The 22,148-nt window shown below is 39.5% G+C and overlaps 1 protein-coding gene across 1 annotated transcript in view; it reads right to left on the bottom strand.

Moving 5' to 3' along the window:
* The window catches only part of SLC22A3 (solute carrier family 22 member 3), a 107,095-nt gene that overhangs the window by 28,394 nt on the left and 56,553 nt on the right, over positions 1 to 22,148 (bottom strand). Inside the window, exons 3-5 of the mRNA XM_035297109.3 lie at positions 14,528 to 14,682; positions 12,813 to 12,981; positions 11,504 to 11,621 (exon numbers count right to left, since the gene is read on the bottom strand). Coding sequence (XP_035153000.1) covers positions 11,504 to 11,621; positions 12,813 to 12,981; positions 14,528 to 14,682 — 442 coding nt within the window. The remainder of the gene's footprint in view (positions 1 to 11,503; positions 11,622 to 12,812; positions 12,982 to 14,527; positions 14,683 to 22,148) is intronic.

The following is a 22,148-nucleotide window of genomic DNA, read 5'->3' as shown; positions in this document are numbered from 1 at the left end:
AAGAATCCACACTACTCCCCCCTTTACCTAGAAAAGGAAGCTTCTAGGCTACCTCCTCCTCAGCATGAAGCCTCCACATGAAGTGTTGCCATGCCAACACAACCCAGGTGTTCATCCACCAATCTATGAGACAGATCTTAATTTTAATTCTTCTAGGGAAGGGAGGATTGATTCCATGAAAACCCAGCCCCTGATACCTTTTTTTTACCATCTTCCTGGATGAGACCTCAAGAGATTGAATGTCAATGTGTTTTCTTGCTTCTTCACTGTTTAGTACAATTTCCTCCAGTTGCATCTACATGAAAGGGGCACAACTGTGTACAGCAACATTTGATCCAGCACTGTGGAATTTAAATGAGTTTCATCTCTCCTTGAGCCACATGTCTCTTCTTAGGATGATTTCATGAAGAGAGACAATTTTCCTGGTGGGTCAAAGGTCTAGCAACACAGCTCTGGGTTTTGAGTAACTCGGAGACTCCTGCCGGGCTGCTGGCCATGAAGGGCTCTGGAAGTTGTACTCATCATTGTCTCCAGGAAGGAGCTGCTCACAAAGAGGATTTTCTCACTTACCCGCAGTTGAGAAGCACAGTAATTTGCATTGCGGAAACTGGCTTTGCTGAAAACACAAGAATGGGCCAACTGGCAAAGGAGCACAACACTTGAAGCAGCCGAGCCTCTTCCCTCACCCTGGTAAAGTGGGAGGATTCCAGAGGGGCATCAGAAGGCCCGTCTCCGGCAGATGCTTGAAATGTAAAAAGGACAGGCAAACTCACTCCTCTTTTCTATTAGAGAGGGTCCCAGAACTAAAATAATCTAATTAGGTGCCTACACAACTCCCAGAAGAGAGAACAACGAGTATTAACGGAATAAAACAAGCCTGGGTGGCTGATGAGTTTTGCCTTGTGCTTTACTTTCGTCTGTAATACTGCCGGGGCTCAGGTAGGCGGGAAAGAAGCAAATGCTTCTCTGCCTACTGAGGGGTGCTGGAGTAGAAATGAGAAGACTCTTGTTCTAAAGCGCAAAGGGAAGCCCAGCCTTTGAGAAGGCAAAGAGGGAAGCCCACGGAACCCTGGATTCATAACTAGTCACGAACCACTGAACAGCTGCCAATGTCACTTTGCAAAGCTTGGAACTCCCGTGACATAAGCCACATGGACCCGCCTGTGCAGTTTGCCAGGATCCCAGTAGCAGTGAGAGCAGAGTAAGTGAGAAAGGCAAGGGCTTCGGCTCTCCGCCTAACTAAGCAACAGGACTTGTTCCTCCCCATGGAGAGGCCAGTTAGGGGAAACGGGGCCTCTGTCTCCCGTGGGCTGGCCCTGCTGTCTGTGGCCTGGGGACTTGTCTGGGAAATGGGTTGGCAGGAACCATCTCTAGGAAGAGCAGGTCCAGCCTTCAAGAGAGCACCAGCATCTCACTTTAAGGTCATGGATGTGTGGGGACAGGATGGAACCCTGCCTTCTGAGGATGAAGCAGGCAGGAATGAAGCAGGGCCAGAACCCCAGTCAAATGGGCAAGGAATCAGCACTAACTGAAGAACAGGGGAAGACACAAGGCTCTGAGGAGGAAGGGGTAGGGGAAGAAAGAGGAAGCCTGGCAGGCAACTGGACAGGCTCAGCAGACCTGCCCCCTATCCCGGAAATGGCTGGCAAGCAGACCCCAGGTCCATCCTCCAGCCAGGTGGGGAATCCCTTATTCCTAGGCATTCAGGTCCATGGGTGGGCAGGGAGGTCTTGTGACACCTGCAAGGGTAGATGTTTGGAATCTTCCTCTGAGCATAACTGGGGAGGTGAGGACTGACCCAGTCATGGAGGGACCAACTCCACCCAGTTTGCCTGAGACATTTTTTGGTGTTAGCTCTGAAACTCCCAACTCCCTAGCCCTGGGCTAAGAAGGCCAGTTGGCCACCCTGCTGGACACTGCCTGAGTCCCCCTGTTGTCCTGCATTCTGTAAATATAGTCACTCTTTAGTAATATGTCCTCAGATACCAGAATTGATTGAGGAAGTTCATGGGACCATAATGCAGAATGCTTTCCTTTCCCAGTTCTGAGAAATAGTTCTCAAGGCTAAACTTGTACAGCAGAGATAGTGAAGATTTTGATAAAGGTATAACCCAATTATTTATCTCCCCAGAGGGAATCTGAAAGATGAGTTTGGGTGAGTAGAGGGAAAGGCCCTGGTTCACCATGGTTCCTTGTGCAAATGCTGCTCTCTGATAAGGCATCTTAGAAGTCTGCCTAGCCTGCCCCAAGGCTGCAATCTCATTCTTTAAGACATCTCTAAACTGAATTTCCAATTCAATTAAAACTCCCGGATGCCCTGAATATCCTCCCCTCAATATCTGTCCAGGTTGAATGACAGTCTACTGACCTGGACGATGCCAGGCTGAGTTTCCTTTTGTGAAAGGAAATGAGTGCTGGGCATCACGCTTGAGAAAGGAAGTTGGGGCTCTCCGTATGCCATGGGTGTAACTGGTAACTGGCACAGTCTTTATGTCTAACTCATTGTGGCATGAATAGTTCTCGCATTTTATGCCATACAGTCTTGTTTTCAAAAAGTTAAAGACATGGAAAGTAAAGAAATCCATTTAAATACACACCACTTTTAGAACTCAGGCTATTTTTAAAAATAGGAAGTATCATCAAATTAATTATTGGCTACAAAGTTCCAGTCTGTGTTGAGTATATCCAGTATCCTGGCATATTTTTATGTATTCAAACATACTCTACATTAAAGCTAGTACCATTTTTGAGTCATTTTAAAGATGAGGGCTTTGCTGGGAGAATTGGCACCATTCATTCTGTCAAGTGAGAGGAGGTAGATTTAGCCTTGACAGGAGAAAGCACCAGATGGGTCCCCGGTGACTTCCTTTCCAATAACCTTTACTGTTTTTGAGACTCCCACCTTTCTCATTCCAACACTGGACTGCCCTAGAGACTCCTCAGGTACTCCCTGTGCCTCAACTATGTTCTCTGGATCTTTTGAAATTAATTCTACAAAGAGAGATTCCAAATCTAAACTAAATACAACAATTAACAAAAACAGCACCGTAATTGAACTGAAATACCACCACCCCTGATGGGCCCCATGGGAGTTGGAATCATGGTGCGGTTCCTCTTTTGGAAGAACAAAAATTATGTTATAAAAATCCCCCTTTGAGTGGAAATGTCAGAAACAGATATTCCCAAAGCTGGAAAGTCCCTTTCTGTAGCAATATTGGTGTTTGTGTGACTGCTCATTAAATTATAGAAAAGACAGTAGCTATTAAGATCTAGAAATCTCCTTGACAAATAAGGTAATAAAAAAACAGCAGGACACTTTCTAATGAGGCTTTAATCTTTTCTATTTTGGAAATATTTCAAAAGGGGTATCATTTATATTGATGATGGGCCCAAAGGAATCCCTTTGGAATCAGAAAGCTCAAATTCCATTCCTGATGTCACCTAAACATACCACCATGGGAACTGCCCTGAGCCTGTTTATGTATGAACATGTCTTGATATAACATCTGGTGTTTAATTTTAAAAGCAGTAGGTTCACTATAAACAATACATAAGGGTATCCAAAAAATAAGGAAACTACAATCAAACCTTAACGGGTTATTGAGCTAGTTAAAATATCACTAGGATAAAATATCACTAACAAATATGGGCATATTCAGTTCTGTAGTGTCAGAGGCTCTTCGTTAACTAGAATTGTAATCTACTATTCTCCATGAGCATATCCCATACAAAGACGAGAGGTATGGGGAGCTGCGGGGGGCGGGGGGCGAAGAGGGATCTTTAGGATAAAGGCCTTTGAGATCATGGGAGACAAAAGGAAACGAAAGTGCTGCCACAGTTTCTCCCTGTGTAGCTGCATAATTCAGGTCAGTGCAGTGACAGTGGCAGCTCACTCAGTGTTGACACAGTCTGTTATTGTATTAGTCAGGGTTCTCCAGAGGAGCAGAACTAATAGGGTCTATAGATATATGAAGAGGAGTTCATTAGGAGAATTGGCTCACATGATCACAAGGTGACGTTCCACGATAGGTTGTCTGTAAGCTGAGGAGGTAGGAAGCCAGCAGTGGCTCAGTCTGAGTCCAAAAGCCTCAAAAGTAGGAAAACCAAGAGTGCCACCTTCAGTCTGTGGCCAAAGGCTTGAGAGCCTCTGGCAAACCATTGGTGTAAGTCCCAGAAGAACCTGGAGTCTGATGCCCAAGGACAGGAAGCATCCAGCATGGGAGAAAGAGGAAAGCCAGAAGACTCAGCAAGACAGCCTATCCCACCTTCTTCTACCTGCTTTGTTCTAGCCACATTGACTAGCCAACTGGATGGGGCTCACCCATGTTGAAGGTGAGGCTTTCTCTCCTAGTTCGCTGGCTCAAATGTTAATCTCTTCTGGCAACACCCTCATAGACACGCCCAGAAACAATACTTTCCCAGCTATCTAGGCATCCTTCAATCCAATCAAGTTGACACTTAACCATCATAGCCATTGATAAATAATGCTGCGTAACAGCCATGGATCTTAGCAGCATAGAATAGTAAGCATTCATTTAGCTCCTGTGTTTGTGGGTTGGGTGGGGCCTGCTAGTGTAGGTTCAAGGAAACTTTGCTAGATCAGCTCCATTCTGAATGTCTCTCAGCCTCCTTTGGGGCCTACTGGTGAGCCTGGGAATATTCTCTTCATGGTGATGGCTGAAGTACAGAGATAAAGCGTAACGACACAAGCACATTTCAAGCTTCTGTTGCATCACATTTAGCAACCTGCCATTGGCCAAAGCAAGTCACATGGTCAACACCAACATCAAAGGGCACTACCATAAGGCCAAAGCAATTTCACGGCCATGCCCAATATCTATGGACCCGGGAAGTATTTTCATCCCTTGGAAATGACAATAACCTATCTAATCTACCACAATCAGATGCCTTCTGCTTCACCCAAAAAAATATGTTGAATCCTACTCGGGCAATGAACTGGTAATATGACAAATGGCATCAGTTAGCTTTGGCTAGAAGATCAGACACCCCCAAATCTCTGTGGTACATGTAGACACAGTGAGCAGTAGTTTACTGGGGAAATAGCTTTTTCGTTGGCAGCAACTGTAGGTCAGCTACTGCAACTCTGCTCCAGGCTGCAGATCTCCTTCTGATACCCACCCTGGAGGAACAGCACCGATTTGGGATCTGCCGTTCTTGTGGCAGACAAAAGGAGAAAGAGGGCTGTCAGGAATTCATGATGCCACTCAAAGGTTCTGCCCTGAATTAATATTCTGCCACTTCTGCTCCTTGGGGCCAATCAAGTCAGGTGGCCAAGCCTGACACAGGATGGGGAAGTGTATTGCCCACAGAGAGATACTGCTGTTAGTCATGTGGCAATGGGTGGGAATGGGCTGTAAAATCCTCTTACAGAAAGGGAGTGAATAGTTGAGAGGATTAATACAATCTGTCACAGATAATAGCAGTTCATGCTTACTTAGAAACAATCCCAGCTCTCCATTACTTACCAATAGACCCAGTCTACTACCACTGGAAGTGTGGGTACTCTCAAGTACTTGCTGATTCTTTTTTATTTTGACAAGCCCTCCTATTCAGCACCTGGGGCAATGACCATATCCTCAGAGGAGCATTGCTTCTCAGTCCATCGTTCACACATGCACACAGGACTATTACTTGTCTATCATATGAGAGTGGAAAGTTGAATTGAGTGGCTAGTGACCTGGTGTAAACAGGGCACTACAAGTAACGTGGAGGAATAATGCCAAACTGTTACCAAAGAAGAATTTCACATTTACTGAACCATACAAGGACTTTCTTAGGAGCAAAATAGGGGGCGTGGCCAGGGCAGAAAGCGGTTCTCTTCCTTGACATGTTCCCTAGGGTCAGTGGATAATTGCGGATGCTCCTGAAGACATTGTGAGACACTGTCACACTGTAGTTGTGCTTGGGCTGTCATTATTGTAGACTTACCAATAATTTTTTTAAGTAAGCCTTAAAAATTATTGTATGCAAATGCTGAAAGACTGAGAACCCCAGAGTAGGTGTCTAAGCTAGTCCTCCTTTTGCATTAGGTAACTACCTACTGCTTAAAATTCTACCCATTCACTGATTTTCTTTAATCTCTACCTAACCTTTTAGGACCTCCAGCCACCTGGCTGTTTTGCATTTTTTTAAATTTTTTATTTTTGGAGTTTTCCTTTCAGTGAATAACAGTTACAGTGTTTGTATGTTCAGAGAGCTTGGACCCTGCTCACCTGGATTTCTCCCTGCTAGAGCTAGCTCTCTCTTTGACAGAGCCAGAGGCCAGCCAGGAACCTTGGCAAATGGAAGCCCAGGAACCAGTGAGATAGAGTCAGGTTTTGCTTACCCATGAAATGAGTAACATCCATGTGAACTGTAACTGAGGTGATTTACAGGGTAAAGAATCCTCAGAAGGCACCTGGCTGAATGTCGGATCAGATCTATCATACTGATTGCCTCATATTTTCCCTTCACTTACTAATGCTCTTGTGATTGGTGTAATCTTAGTTTGTAGTGAATTTGGCTTATCTATAATATAGAACATCCTTGGGTAGAGTTAAGCTAGGTCCTTAGGTTCTCCTAAAAATACCTGGACCTCTTGTGTCAGCCGTGGAACAGCCTGAGGTAGGCAGGAGGTTCTTTCAACAAGAGGACAGTGCTGACTTCCCAGGTCTCCTAGGGCTGCTTTGAATCCAACCAGATTCTTTCAAATCCATTCTAACCTTCTCTGCACCCTATAATGGGCACCCTCACCCAGTGAGGCGGGAATTGGAGAGGCTGTGAAGGATGAAGTCATTTACGCAATGATAACTTCTTCTAAAAGTCAGACGTTACTGAAGAGAGGTTCTGTGAAAAGTAGAGAGTGCTGGGCCCTTCAGCCTTGGGCCTGAACATCCTGGAGACTGTATCCAGAGAGAGGGATGTGGGCTAATGTGAAAGCAGCTGTGTAAATATACGGTTTCAAGGTGATCCTAGCATAGACATGGACAGTATGTATTTGAATCACCAAAATATGAGTAATTTATATAGGTCATACCTGTCATTGTACAAAACCTGTAATGGAACCTGCTCTGATTGTGGGGTTGGAGTTCAAGTCCAGTGCCTACCCTGCTGGCCAGTGCTTGTGGGGTCATAAGGATCTTTGAGATGAAAAACTATGATGTGGTCCATAATGTGGCTGAATTCTGCTCTTAGCAAGTTGTTTTAAACTCAAATGTTAAATCCTTCTCTTGAAGATAACACTTTGCTTTTCTGCGTATGCTGTACAATTAAAAAGGCTAACGATGGGTAGGTTCAGTTTGAAGACGTTTGTTTCAAAAACCAAAGTTCCCTTGGAGAAACAGGTGATTCCACATGTGAGACTAGAACTTACAAGATGAGAATGGAAAATCTCATCATGCTAAAGAGCAAAGAAGTATTCAGAAGCTACTAGAGGGTGGCAGACTCAGGATAAGCTGCATCTGCCCAAAGATGCAGCAATTTGAGCATCCAAAAGGATACTCACTAAAATAACTGCTAACATGGTTTGGCTGTGTCCACAACCAAATCTCTCATCTTGAATTGCAGTTCCCATAATCCCCATGCATCATGGGAAGAACCTGGTGAGCGGTAATTGAGTCATGGAGTCAGTGACCCTCATGTTGTTCTCATGATAGTGAGTGAGTTTCCATGAGATCTGATGGTTTTGTAAGAGGCTTTTCCCCTTTGCTTGGCACCTCTCCTGCCTGCCGCCACATGAAGAAAGACGTGTTTGCTTCCCCTTCTGCCATGATTGTAAGTTTCCTGAGGTCTCCCCAGCCCTGCAGAACTGTGAGTCAATTAAACCTCTTTCCTTTTTAAATTACCCAGTCTCGGGCAGTTTTTATAGCAGTGGACTAATACAACTGTAAAGGGCTGAAACATATACATTGTGTTTAAGTAAAAACATCCAACTCATTAATCACTTTGAGAAGATGTAGGGAGCTAATTTATTATTTTGAAGAAAATATGATGCGTATGTCTTACCATTCCTATAGGAACTATATCTCAAGATCACCAAGAGTTGATGGGAGAAATTAGTCTTTATATAAGTACTCCAGCAATAAATGAAGAAGTAATGATAAGATGAGAATATTGTCCTCAGGAAACCTCTGATGAGTTAGTAAATCCAGGCAGTGATTATCAGTGGCAAGTAATGTTCCAAAAGAAGAGACAAGCGACAACCAGATATCATTCAACGTAATGTACTAAGCCACTTATGAAGTAGTCTTGTCAGAAATTAAACCAGAACTTGATTAAGCTCTAGATCTAACTATCAATTGACAAGAAATATAAAAGACAGAGAAACATGTTAAAAGATCCTACAGATATAATAAACAAAATTTAGACTGGAAACTCTGCAGGAGAAAAACCCCAGGATGTTTTTTACTCCCAAAGTTGGAAGGAAAAGAAAAAGATCAGGAGCCTATGGATTAAATAAACCCTAGAGATCACAACTCACAATCTATAACTTCAGGAGGAGTGCAATAACCAAAGATGCTGTGAAACATTGTAGGACTATCAGGGAAGTGGAACACTGACTTGGTATTAAGGAATTGTGGCTCTTTTTCTTAGGAAAATGAGATTGATATTAGTGTGTATATATATATACATATATATATATATATTTTTTTGAGATGGAGTTTCGCTCTTGTTACCCAGGCTGGAGTGCAATGGCGCGATCTCAGCTCACCACAACCTCAGCCTCCTGAGTAGCTGGGATTACAGGCACACGCCACCATGCCCAGCTAATTTTTTGTATTTTTAGTAGAGATGGGGTTTCACCCTGTTGACCAGGATGGTCTTGATCTCTTGACCTCGTGATCCACCCACCTCGGCCTCCTGAAGTGCTGGGATTACAGGTGTGAGCCACCACGCCCGGCCAGTTTTTATTTATATTTTATGTATCACTGCCGCATCTTTGCTCCCATAATAGGGATCAGTCCCCACAGTTGGATCAAAGGTGCAATTACTTGTACTGAATTTTAAGAGCCACAGGAATAGTCCTTGCTACTCATTCAGCAGTGTCCTGAAGATAGTGCACACAGAGTTCCAGAGATGTTTATGTGTTCCTACTTTAGAGGAAACTCTTACAAGATGAAATGCTATGATGACTGGATTGATTCCCATTTAGTGGATGGGGGAACTAGGTGGAGTGTAGAAAAATTAAGATCGGCCAGGAGTTGGTAACTGTTGGAGCTCAGGGATGTGTATAGAGATTTATTAAACTATTTTTTTTTGTATTTTTGAATATGGTTGGAAATTTTCATATTAAAATTAAAATGATTTGGAAGCCACTGGATCCCACAGTTCGTGATTTCTCACAAGCACAGCCATGTGAAACATTGAACTACTTACCTGTTGTCATGAGCTCCACAGTGGTCATGAATAAAGCTGGGTCGGGGGTCTGTGGGAGCAACACTAAACTGGACACTCAAGGGATGTGTAAAAGCGGAATCGTGCTCGTCTCTCAGTGACACTATCACACATGATGTGCCTGCTCAATCCAACATTATACTTCACAAGCTACCAGCACGCAGCTATTTTTTTCTATATTCCTTTTATATCTCTTTCTAGGTTTTTTCTATATTCTTACTTTTCTGTATTCCTTTCTAGATGCCTATTTTTCTAGACTACTTTCTATATTCCTATTTTTCTATATTCCTTTCTTTATTCCTATTTACTTTCTATAATCTTATTTTTCTATTTTCCCTTCTATATTCCTTTCTTTCCTCTATTCTATATTCCTAAATGTATTTCTATATTTAGACCTTTAAATTAAGATCTAAACCTTGGTTTCGATTGTATACGTGCTTACCTTGGAGCTATGTGTGCAATAGCTTCAGGATACTGCTGAGTGAAGAGCAGAGATTATTCACTGGATGATTCAAATTGAATACAAATGATCAGATCTTTGACTCAGCTATGAGGACTATAGTCAATGGATGAATGCAAGCTGGGAAAACAGGGGTATATTATTTTTCCCAAAAAGGAACACACAGCTCAAATGCGCTCGCTCAAAGAGTGACAAGGATGGACTAATCATAGTGGTTTAAAAAGATCATGCTTTATCTTTACTACACATTTTATGATCTGTAAACCTCAAGGTATATCATTAACCTACTTGCACCAGTAACAACTGTTCAGCTGAAACCTTTGGAAAAGAACCTACTGCTTGCCACTTAATATAAGAGAGAGGAAGAAGGCAGAAATCCAAATATTCATGGCCAAGCTTCAGGGGCTGGGAGGGGACAATACGACCCCCAAAAACCCAGTTCTTATCACAAGGTTCCTGTGAAATCAAACTGAATGCCATGAAGAAAACAATGTTGATGACCTAGGCTTAAATCAAGGTTTATATATTCCAAAAATGCTTCTCTAACATTCCTTGTATAACAACCTTTCTGTTATTCTGTAATCACTTAGTCCTTGCAGCTGAAACATCGTCATATTTTTATTTATATGCTATTCTCTAATTATTTAGGGGTTGCTTTAAATGCATGTTATATCCTCAAGTGCCTATCAAATATTCCAAAAAAATTTTAAAAATAGCTTTTAAGTTTTATACCATTTCTTTCTTTTCTTTCTTTCTTTTTTTAATCTTTTTTTGAGACAAGATCTTGCTCTGTCTCCCAGGCGGGACGGCAATGGTATGATCCTGGCTCACTGCAGTCTCAAACTCCTGGGCTCCAGTGATCCTCCTGCTTCAGCCTTTCGAGTGTTTGAGACAACAGGCGCATGCCACCAGGCCAGCTAGTTTTTAAAATTTTCTATTTGTGGAGATGGGGTCTTGCTATGTTGCCTAGGCTGGTCTTGAATTCTGGGCTCAAGCAATCCTCCCACCTCAGCCTCCCAAAGAACTGGGATTGTAGGCGTGAGTCATTGCACCCTGCCCTTCCCCATTTCCTAGCACACTTATGCAGAGGCACCCAAAAAACCTTCTTTCGGACGAAGGAAGGAAAGGAGGACCAAAAGAGAAAAGGAAGAAAGACCAGCATACGGGGGGTTAAAGGCTGAAATATTACATTACTGTTCAAGCTCTGGTTTGAATAAATAGTATTTTTTCAAGGTCAAATTTAAAACAAAACTTTAGATTAAAAGTCAAAAAAAGTTTTACCATTTGTGCAATTGAGATGAATCATCCAATATTATGGGGCTTACAGTAACTAAAGTATGATAATTCAAGTAACTTGGTGCAATTATTAAAATAGGTACTGAATTGATCAATTAACCTTACCTATAATGCTAATAGAACTTCATAATCATTTCTTCTTTAATATGATATGATTTTTCGCAAGATTTTTTTTTCAGTTAAGTCAAACTGAAAATGATTTCCCAGATGTTTGGTTGTGTGTGTGTGTCTGTGTGTGTGTGTGCCTATGCATATTATGTATATAAATTTAAGAAGCAACATTAAGTACATAAGTGTCAACAAAATCAATTCATGTACTTTAACAAAGTTTGTTACTCATCTAAATGAAATTACCTCTGAGTAATTTGGTGAGAGGTATTTCCCATTGCACTTAGCAATGCGTCTCAGGATCTGTAATGCTTTATCTCCATTCTTCCGAGTAATCAGCCAACGGGGAGACTCGGGGACTGCCCTGGCAAAGAAGGAGGCTGTTGTGAGTTATGCCTAGGAATTTCAAAATCTAAAAGCTATCGCTTTGAGTTTTTCTATCAAAATGGATCCTGCAATTAGATACAAATTTAGGAGACAATGAGAGTTGCTACTAGGTCCCTGAAATTGCTACGAGGTCCCTGAAACACAGATTATTCTTGCAAGGTTATAATGGATGAAAAAAAATGATAGCTTGATAAGTGGATCATTGCTCATCAAAATAATTAATATGACATTGCTCGTGCAAAACCAGGCTATCCTATGATATATTGATTCCATATATGAAAGGAATTGAGATTTAGTGAATATTAGGAAAAGCTTAGGAACCTGATTTATGTAAACTGATTTGCCTATATACTAAAATTAAATTAGATGTATCATTAAAATATGTTCATTCCAATAAAAATCAAATGCTGGTCAGGCACAGTGGCTCACGCCTATAATCCCAGCACTTTGGGAGGCCAAGGTGGGTGGATCATTTGAGGTCAGGAGTTTGAGACCAACTTGGCCAACATGGTGAGACCCTGTCTCTATTAAAAATACAAAAATTAACTGGGTGTGGTGGTGCATGCCTATAATCCCAGCTACTTGGCACGGCTGAGGTGGGAGAATCACTTGAATCCAAGAGGTGGAGGTTGTAGTGAGCTGAGATCATGCCACTGCACTCCAGCCTGGGCAACAGAGTAAGACCCTGTCTCAAAAAAAAAAAAAAAAATTCAAATGCTTACCTGTAGCTTTTTGATAATGTAATGTTTTGGTGCTCTTAACGGTTCCTTATTCCTCAGAGAATTTCTGAATAATATTAAATTTGCTTAATGGAACATACAAAGAAGCAAGTAGATTTCATTGCATTTAATTTGCATGTTGAAATACTGGCAGATATGGTTTGTTGCCTTACAGTTTTTAGGAAGCTATTTATTACAAAACAAGACATAATGCAGTACCCTACTTAGAATTTAGTGTTCTGAAATTTTATTAATTCAGTTTTCTTGATAATTGATAAAATCATCAACAAATACTCTCTTTAAATCCTCAAATTCTCTAAAGGTTCTCAAAGCACATGGTCATTTTGGAGATGTTGGAGAACCTCCTTGATTGCTTTTATTCTCATGTTGGCTTGGAGTCTACTTCCTGTGGAATCAGTATAAATATGATGATAATCAAACCACATTACCAGTAATAAAGGAGGAAGAGAAAGTTGGGCAGCGTGATGGCTAACTGGATCCCTTGCCAACTGGGGATGAAGTAGGCAATTCCAGGGAGAATTATGATTCCAAGGGTAAAGAATATTTGAATCACGATTCCCACAATCCTCCTTTGTTTCGAACCTACTATTTCTGTCACTGAAGGAAAACAAACATAAGAGGTCACAGAAGCACAAGATCAGCTCTAAGACAAACAAATGCAGAGATGTCACACCCATCATATCCACCAGCATTGTTAAAACACACTAGCCATCAGGTACGAAGGCTTCCACACTTGCAGAAAGGATGGAGATGTCCTTCCTGACACTAAATGCTTTCCTTCCACTCTCGCCTCTGCCACTTATCACAGGCACCTGCGACATTCCTCTTATGCACCCAGCCCAGCACTGCTCTAGGTATAGTAGGGGAAAACAAAGAATATATGTGTCAGTTTTAGGAATGCTTCAGTGATGATTATTTTAAAAGGCGATTGTAATTATCAAAACATAAATATAGTAAGCTGGCTATATTTCATCCCTGTATCTCTAAAGATGTGCACATTCTAGTCTCCTTAGAAGATTCATTATGAATATTAGACTCTACAGATACTTTTCATTATCACAAGACAGCTTCTATTAAAAGATAATTCTCTCCACAGCATTGTACTTTTCATTGACATGATATTGCTGTAAAAATCACATGGGAAATTGTATTGCTGAAATCTTTTCCTTTCCTGCCCCTTCCCACTCATTGGTTTCTTCTATTATGATTATGCTGGGATAAACTACTTTATTGCTGCCCTCAGATCACAACCTTGAAGATTCACCTAGGCTGAGTCTTCTTAAAAACGCCTTGCATTGGAAGGTTATTCTTTCTGCTCCAGACAGGGATGACCAATCACTCTAATAATCTTCTCTCCTTCTCCCGCTCACAGACAGATCTTCAAAGGGTCTCCAGAATGAACACTGCTTGGCGATTGTGTAGCAGTGACAAAAGAGAGTGGAAGTGAAAAGATCTGCAGCAAAAGTCTAAGAGGCGAATTCACAGTTTCCTGGGCAGAAATCCACCAGGACGCTTAAATTAGGTGGCTAGTCCCGAGCTCCAAGTGGAACCAAAGGAGTAGCCAGGACTTTCCCCAGGGATATGAGAAAAAAGTAAAGTGAAGCTTTCCTTTCTTCCGTCCGCAGAAGGTCAAGCTTTCTGGCTGTAGAAGACAGCCAAGGGTCACGAACGAACTTCTCATTTTTAGAACACATTTCTCCCATGGTGAAAAGTTCCCCACTTGTTCAGAAAGAGGAGAGTTGGGAACAAAGGAAAGTAATCTCCAACTGTACCACCGAACGCAGTGCAGAGGAAACGCCTTTAAAATGCCTCAAGGAGCTACTGAGATTTTACAAAAACTAGTTTCTAATAAAGCAAAGCTGGAAACCACATGATAACAGTATAGAAGTATTTAAAAGTAGTTCACCTGAGTGTTTTATAATATTCCATATTTGGTTCCCAAAGTAAGGTGGTATTTTAGTTTCTACAGCACTCAGAACTCTACCTCTGAGCTCTCCTATCTGCAGAAATAATTACTGTAGCTGCCGTGAAACCTCCTTTGTTAAAGGACCGACATATAAGGAAGAGGAAGATTGATTAGCACTTGTTGGCCATCTGGCCCTAGTTTCCAAACAGAGAAGAAGATAGTGTAACAATGTCTTACCAATCACGTAGCAAGTTATCCATGTTCCCTTTCCGAACACACCTTGCAGGAAACGGAAGATCACAAATACTGGGAAGTTTGGTGCAAAGGCCACCACAACCCCAGTGACGCCAACGCCAAGGCAGGATATCAGGTAAATGACAGTCCTGCCGTACCTTTTTGAGAAAGACAGAAAAAGAGCTCTCCTTAAACATTTTCTTCAACACAATGGGAAAATATAACATAAAATATTATATTATATTAATATTTAGTAGAGACAGGGTCTCTCTATGTTGCCCAGGCTGGAATTAGAAAACTTAAGCACAGAACGCATCCTTTGTGTTGCCGTTTCTGATGCCATTGCACGATGACTCTCCTTACAACTATTGTTTCACAGAGAGTCTCCCTGGTGGTACAGATGTGACACTTTCTAGGGTTTTTTATGGGTCAAGTCAAAGGAGAGAGAGGCAGAAAGAAGGAGCAATGGTGTATTATGGCCTCAAGACCTTGCCTTGAATCTAAGCTCAACCCTCTATCACTCATAAGACCTTGGGTTAACGCCTAAGGTCTTCAAAACTAAGGTTTTGATTCTTAGTTTTTGTTTTTTTCCCCTTTTCTGGAGGGAGGTTGTAGAGAGGATCAAATGAGACATTAATGTGAAAGTGTTTTATAAACTACAAAGTTTACAGCCAATGTCAGTTGTTCTTATATTTTGTATTTTATCTTCAACATTGGCATGAATATTATTAAATAGCTTAGGAAAGAAACACGGTACCATGCATAACATTCTAAGAGTCTGGAGCTAACTGGGTCAGCATAGACGTGTCAAATTATTGGCTGGTAAATGTTTCCTATCAATGACCATTAACAGATTTGATTCTGTGACATTTTTTTCATAAAAAATTTCTGTAAAAGATGTACATAGAGCATCTTGCCCAAGTCAGCAGAGAGGAGATGGAAGTAGCCTTAGTTATCTAGAGTGAACTCTGTGTCCTCTGCCCCTACACATGCACAGCATTCTCCTTGTTAACACTCCCCACTGGAGTGGTACATTTGCTGCAACTGATGAACCCACATGGACACATTATAATCAGCCAAAGTCCACAGGTTACATGTGGGTTCACTCTTGATGTTGTGAATTCTGTGTTTTGACATGTGTATAATGACATGTATCCACAATTAAAGTATCTAATGGAACAGTTTCTCTGCTCTAAAAATTCTCCCTACCCCCTAGCAACCACTGATCTTGTTTTTACTGTCTCCATAGTTTTGTTTTTTCCAAAATGTCATATAGTTAAAATCGTTTAGCATGAGGCCTTTCCAGATCAGCTTTTTCATTTAGTAATATGTACTTAAGCTTCCTCTATGTCTTTTCATGGCTTGATAGCTCATTTCTTTTCAGTATGAAATAATATTGTATGGTCTGGATGTATCACAATTTGTCCATTCACCTACTGATGGGAAACTTGGTTGCTTCCAAGTTTTGAGAATTATTAAGAAAGCTGCTATAAACATGTATGTGTAGGTTTTTGTGTGAATATGAGTTTTCAGGTTTTGTGGGTACAATTGCTGAATTGTATAGTAAAAGTTTGTTTTATTTTGTAAGAATTATAAAAATGTGTAAGAATTCTGTCATCTACTCTCACTGTTCCATTTTGCATTTCCATCAGCAATGAATGAGAATTCCTGTTGTTCCACATCCTAGCCAGCATTTGGTGTTGGCAGTGTTCTGGATTTTGGCCATTCTAATAAGTATGTAGTGGTATCTCGTTGTTTTAATGAGCATTTCCCTGATGATACATGATGTAGAGCATCATTTCATATGCTTATTATCAACTGTATACTCTCTTTGGTGAAGTCTGTTAAGGTCTTTGGCCCATTTTTCAGTTGGATTGTTTGCTTTCTTATTGTTGAGTTTTAAGAGTTCTTTATATATTTTGGATCACAGTCCTTTATCAAATATTTGCCTTCTGTGAACATTTTCTTCCAACCTGTGGCTTGTCATTTCATTTGTTCTCTTGATAATGTCTTTCACAGCACACAGAAAATTTTAATTGCAATGACTACCAGATTATCAGTTCTTTTTGTCATGGATCATGCTTTTGGTGTTGTATCTAAAAAGTCATCCTCAAACCCAAGATCATCTAGATTTTTTCCTATCCCATCTTCTAGGGGTTTTATAGTCATTTAGGACTGTGATCCATTTTTAAAGGGTATAAGGTCTGTGTCTAGGTTCTTTTTTTTCTTTTTTGCATGTGGTTGTCCAGTTGTTCCAGTACCATTTGTTCACTGCTTTGTCAAAGATCAGTTGACTCTATTTAGGTGGGTCTATTTCTAGGCCCTCTATTTTATTCCATTGAACTACTGGTATACGTCTGTTCTCTCACAAATACCACACTGTTGTGATCACTATCGCTTTACAGTAAGTCTTGACATCAGGTAGTGTCAGCCCTCTGGCTTTCTCTGGTTCTTCTCCTTCAATACTGTGTTGGCTACTCTGGGTCTTTTATCACCGCATATGAATTTTAGAATTAGTTGGTCAATGTCCACAAAATAACTCTGTAGGATTTTGATTAGTATTGCATTGAATATATAGATCAAATTGGGAAGAACTGACATCTTGACAATATTGAGTCTTCCTTTCCATGAAAGTTGAATATCTCTCCATGTATTTAATCTTTGATTTCTTTCATTAGATTTTGCACGTTTCCTCACATAAATCTTGTACCTATGTTGTTAGATTTATATCTAAGTATTGTGTATTCTTGTGGTGCTGATATAAATGGCATTCTGTGTTTAAATTCAAATCTTACTTGTTCATTGTTGGCACACAGGAAAGCAGTTGACCTTGGTGTATTAGCCTTGCACCCTGCAATCTTACTACACTCATTAGCTTCGGGAGTTTTTGTTGTTAATTATTTTGATTTTCTACATAGACAATCATGCCATCTGTGAACAAAGACAGTTTTATTTCTTCCTTCCCAATCAGTATACCTGTTACTTCCTTTACTTTTCTTATTTATTGCAATAATGAGGACTTCCAGTATGACATTGAAAGGAAGTTATTAGAGGTGACATATTTGTCTTGTTTCTGATCTTAGTTAGAAAGAGTGTATACAGTTCATCATCATTAAGTATGATATTAACTGTAGGTTTTTCATAGACATTCCTTACCAACTTGAGAAAGTTCCCCTATATTTCTAGTTTACTGAGAGTTTTTGTCATGTATAGATGTTGGATTTTGACAAATACTTTTTCTGCATCTATTGATATGATCATGTCGTTTTTTTCTTCCTTAGTTTGCTGATGTGAAGAATTATTGACATTAATTGACTTTAGAATGTTGAACCAATCTTACATACTTGGGATACTACACACGTGGTATGCTACAGCATCTGGTATGCTATATATAAAATCTTATACATCTGTAGCATACCACGTGTGTAGTATCCCTAGTATGTGACTAGTCTTATATACTTGGGATACTACACACTTGGTATGCTACAGATGTATAAAATTATACGTCTGGTTGTGATGTATGATTTTTTAATATATATTGTTGAATTTTACTTGTCAATTTTTGTTGAGGATTTTTGCATTTATGTTCATGAGATATATTGGTCTGTAGTTTTCTTTTCTTGTAATGTCTTTGTCCGATTTAGGTATTAATGTAATGCTGGTCTCAGAATAAGTTAGAAAGCAATCCCTCTAATTCTATCTTTGGAAAGATATTATAGGGAATTGGTAGAGATTCTTTTTTAAACATTTGGCAAAATTCACCTGTGAACCCATCTGGGCCCAGTGCTTCCTGTTTTGGAAAGTAATTAACTATTGATTCAATTTATTTAGTAGATATAGCCCTATTCAGATTGTCTATATGATCTTGGGTGAGTTCTGGCAGATCGTACTCTTTCAAGGAATTGGTCCATTACAAGTAGGTTATCAAATTTGTGAGCACAGTGTTCATAGAATTTATTATTCTTTTAATGTCCACGGGATCTGTTATAATGTCCCCCCTTTTATTTCTAATATTAGTAATTTGTGTCTGCAACCTCTCTCTTCTCTTTCTTTTTTCTCAGTCTGACTGGAGGCTTATTTATTTATTTATTTATTTATTTATTTATTTATTGATATTTTCAAATAACCAGCTTTTGGTTTTATTTTCTCCATTGATTTCCTGCTTTTAATTTTATTGATTTCTGCTCCAATTTGTATTTTTTTTCCTTCTACTTGCCTTGGGTTTAATTTGTGCTTCTTTGGTTTCCTAAGGTGAAAGCTCAGACTATTGATTTTATATATTTCTTTTCTAATGTATGTATTCAACTCTATAAATTTTCCTTTAAACATTGTTTTTGTTGCATTCCAAAAGTCTCGAGTGTTTTAATTTTCATTTTGTTTAAGATACTTTTTAATTTATCTTGAGATTTCTTCTTTGACCTATGTGTTACTGAAGATGTGTTGTTTTATCCCAAAGTATTTGGGGATTTTCCGTCTATCCTTCTGTTACGAATTTCTAGTTTGATTCCACTATGATCTGAGAGCAGACATTGTATAATTTTTATGTCTTTAAATTTGCTGATATGTGTTTTTATGGCCCAGAATATGATCTAATTTGAATATTGCATGTGACTATTTCATGTGAACTTGAAAAAAATGTTAATTCTGTTGTTGTTAGATACAGTTGTCTAAAGACAAAAATTATATACCGTTGATTGATGGTGGTGTTGAGTTCAATTATGTCTTTATAGGTTTTCTACCTGTTGAATCAGACTATTTCCAACAAAGGGATGTTGAGCTCTCCAATGAAACAGTGGATTAATCTATTTTTTCTTTCAGTTTTGCCACAGTTTTTGCTTCTTATAATTTTGTACTCTGCTACTAGGCACATACACATTAAGGATTATTGGCTTCTTGGAGAATTGACCCCTTTATCATTACATGATACCCCTTTTTATTCCTGATAACTTTCCTTCCTCTGAAGTCTGCTCTGCTGATAATAATATAGCTACTTTTGCTTTTTTTTAAATTACTGCTAGCATGGTATATTTTTCTCCATTCATTTACTATTAATGTGTATGTGTCTTTATATTTAAAGTGTATTTCTTGTAGACAACATCTATTTGGGTCTTGTTTGTTGATCTACTGTGACAATCTCTTTTAGTTGGTGCACTTACACTATTTTACATTTAAAGTGATTATTGATATGGTTGGATTAATGTCCACCATATTTGCTATGATTTTCTGTTTGTTTCCCTTATTCTTATGTTTGTATTCCACAATTTTTCCTGGCTTTCGTGGTGGTTTAATTGAACAGTAGTTTATAGGATTCCACTTTTTCTTCATTGTTAGCAAATCAGTCATGCTTTTTAAAAACATCTTTTTTTTTTAGTAGTTGCTTTAGAGTTTACAATATACATTTACAACTAATTCAAATCCACTTTCAAATAATGCTGTATCACTTCATGAGAGCATGAGTACCTTATAACAAAAAATACTCTCTAAATATGCTTATGTATGCTAACGTAGGTAAGCACGCACAATCAAACACATTGTTGCTGTTATTATTTTGAATAAACTATTGTCTGTTATATCTACTGAGAATAGGAAAAATAAAAATTTTTATTTTTCTTATTGATCTAACAGATAATAGTTTATTCACCTATTCCTCTCCAATGCCTTTCCCTTATGTAGATCTGAGTTTCTAACCTGATCATTTTCATTCTCTCTAAATAATTTCTTTTAATATTTATTGCAAGGGATAAAATTCCCTTAATTTTTGTTGGTCTAACAAAGCCTTTATTTCTCCTTCACTTTTAAATGGTAACTTATCAGAGCATAGAATTCTAGATTGGAATTTTTTTCCTCAAGACCTTGAGTATTTATTCCATTTTCTTCTTGTTTACATTTTTTTCTGAAAAGAAGTAGGATGTAATTTTCACCAGTGCTCTTTTTCTATAGAAAGAGGTGTTCCCGCTCTTCTTTAAGAATTTTTCCTTTATCTTTGACTGTCTGAAGTTTGACTATGATATAACTAGGCATACTTTTTTGATGTTATTCTACCTGATTTTCTTTGCATTTCCTTGATTCGTGGTCTCTGACATTAATTTAAAAATAATTCTCAGTCATTATTGTTTCAAATATTTTTTCTATTTCTCTCTCTCTTTCTCCTCCTTTTGGTATTCCCATTACACAAATGTTATATGTTTTGGAATTGGCCCACAGTTACTGAGTATTCTGCTCTGCTTTTTCAGGTTTGTTGGTTTGTTTAGTTTGCAGGTTTCTATTGGGATATCTTCAAGGCCTGAGACTCTTTCCTCAGCTATTTCCAGTCTCCTAATAAGCCCAGTAACAACCTTTTTCATTTTGGTTACAGTGTTTTGATCTCTGGCATTTAATTTTGTTTCTTTTTTTTAGAATTTTCATCTGTCTGCTTACATGGGCCATCTGTTCTTGCATGTTGCTTTATCCATCAGACTTCTTGGATTAGTCATTTTACATTCCTAGCTGGATCATTTCAACATCCCTGCCATATCTGAATTTAGTTCTAATGCTTGCTCTGTCCCTTCAACAGTGTGTTGGGTGTGTGTGTGTGTGTGTGTGCACATGCGCACATGTGTGTGTTTTGGCTTTTAGTGTGCCTTGTAATTTTTTTCTTGATAGGTGGACATGGTGTACTGGGTAAAAGGAACTGCTATAAATAGACCATAATGTGGTATTGAGGTGTTGGGGGAGGTAAAACAGTCTGTGGTTCTATGAGTAGCCCTCAGTCTTTAGTGAACTTATGCCTCTGAACAGTGTACTTCACAAGTGCTTCTCTATCCCTCTCCTCTTAACTAGGAGAGGATGGGTAGACGGGGCTGGAGCTGGATATTTTCCTTCCTCCAAGTGCAAAGTGCTTTTCTTTCTCCACTTGGAAGACTAGAAGGGGCTGGAGTTGGTATTTCCCTTCCCCCAGATCAATGAGGTGCTCAGAAAACCCTAGAAGATTAGGTTCTGGTTAAACATTTCTCCTGAGGGCAGAAGTTGTTAAAAACAATGTTATGGCATATTTCAGAATTGTTCCTTTTCCCCTCTGGCTGCCAGAGCATGAGGGATTTTCTTCGATATTCACTTTGAGAACCTTGTATAGCTTCAGGTGGCAATAAATAAATAAATCACAAAAGCTTGGGATCTCTTTTGAGTGAGTCCCTCTAGAATTTGTAATCCTCCAGCTCACCCACACTGATCCTCAGGAATTCATCGATTACCGTTCATATGTATCTACCTTGGCTCTCTCAAGGAGGTTTCAGCACCTGTGTTATGATTCTCTGTATTCTCCTGTCTGTCTTTCTATCTGGGGCAGGGCCTGGGTGTGGTGAGGGGCAGCAGGGCTCAAGGCAGCAGTTTGCCCTGTGATCTCACTTCTCTTATGAATCTAAGAATTATTGATTTTTCAGTTTGTTCAGCATTTTACTTGTTGTCAAGGCTGAGTGGCAAATTCTCCTTCTCTGCTGAACAGTCCAATCTAGATTTTTAAATTCACTTTCTGCCCTTCCTACACTGTACTCTCATAGACAAATGGCATATTAAGTTATTTCTTGTTCTTCCTTCACAGATATAAATCATGGATATGGAGGAAGAGAAGAAGCGACATGCTGGAGGC

This window comes from Callithrix jacchus, chromosome 4 (genome assembly GCF_049354715.1).
Source record: "Callithrix jacchus isolate 240 chromosome 4, calJac240_pri, whole genome shotgun sequence".
In the NCBI taxonomy this organism is placed as follows: Eukaryota; Metazoa; Chordata; class Mammalia; order Primates; family Cebidae; genus Callithrix; species Callithrix jacchus.
The sequence above is the reverse complement of the archived record's forward strand: the minus strand, read 5'-3'. Positions and strand labels throughout refer to the sequence as shown.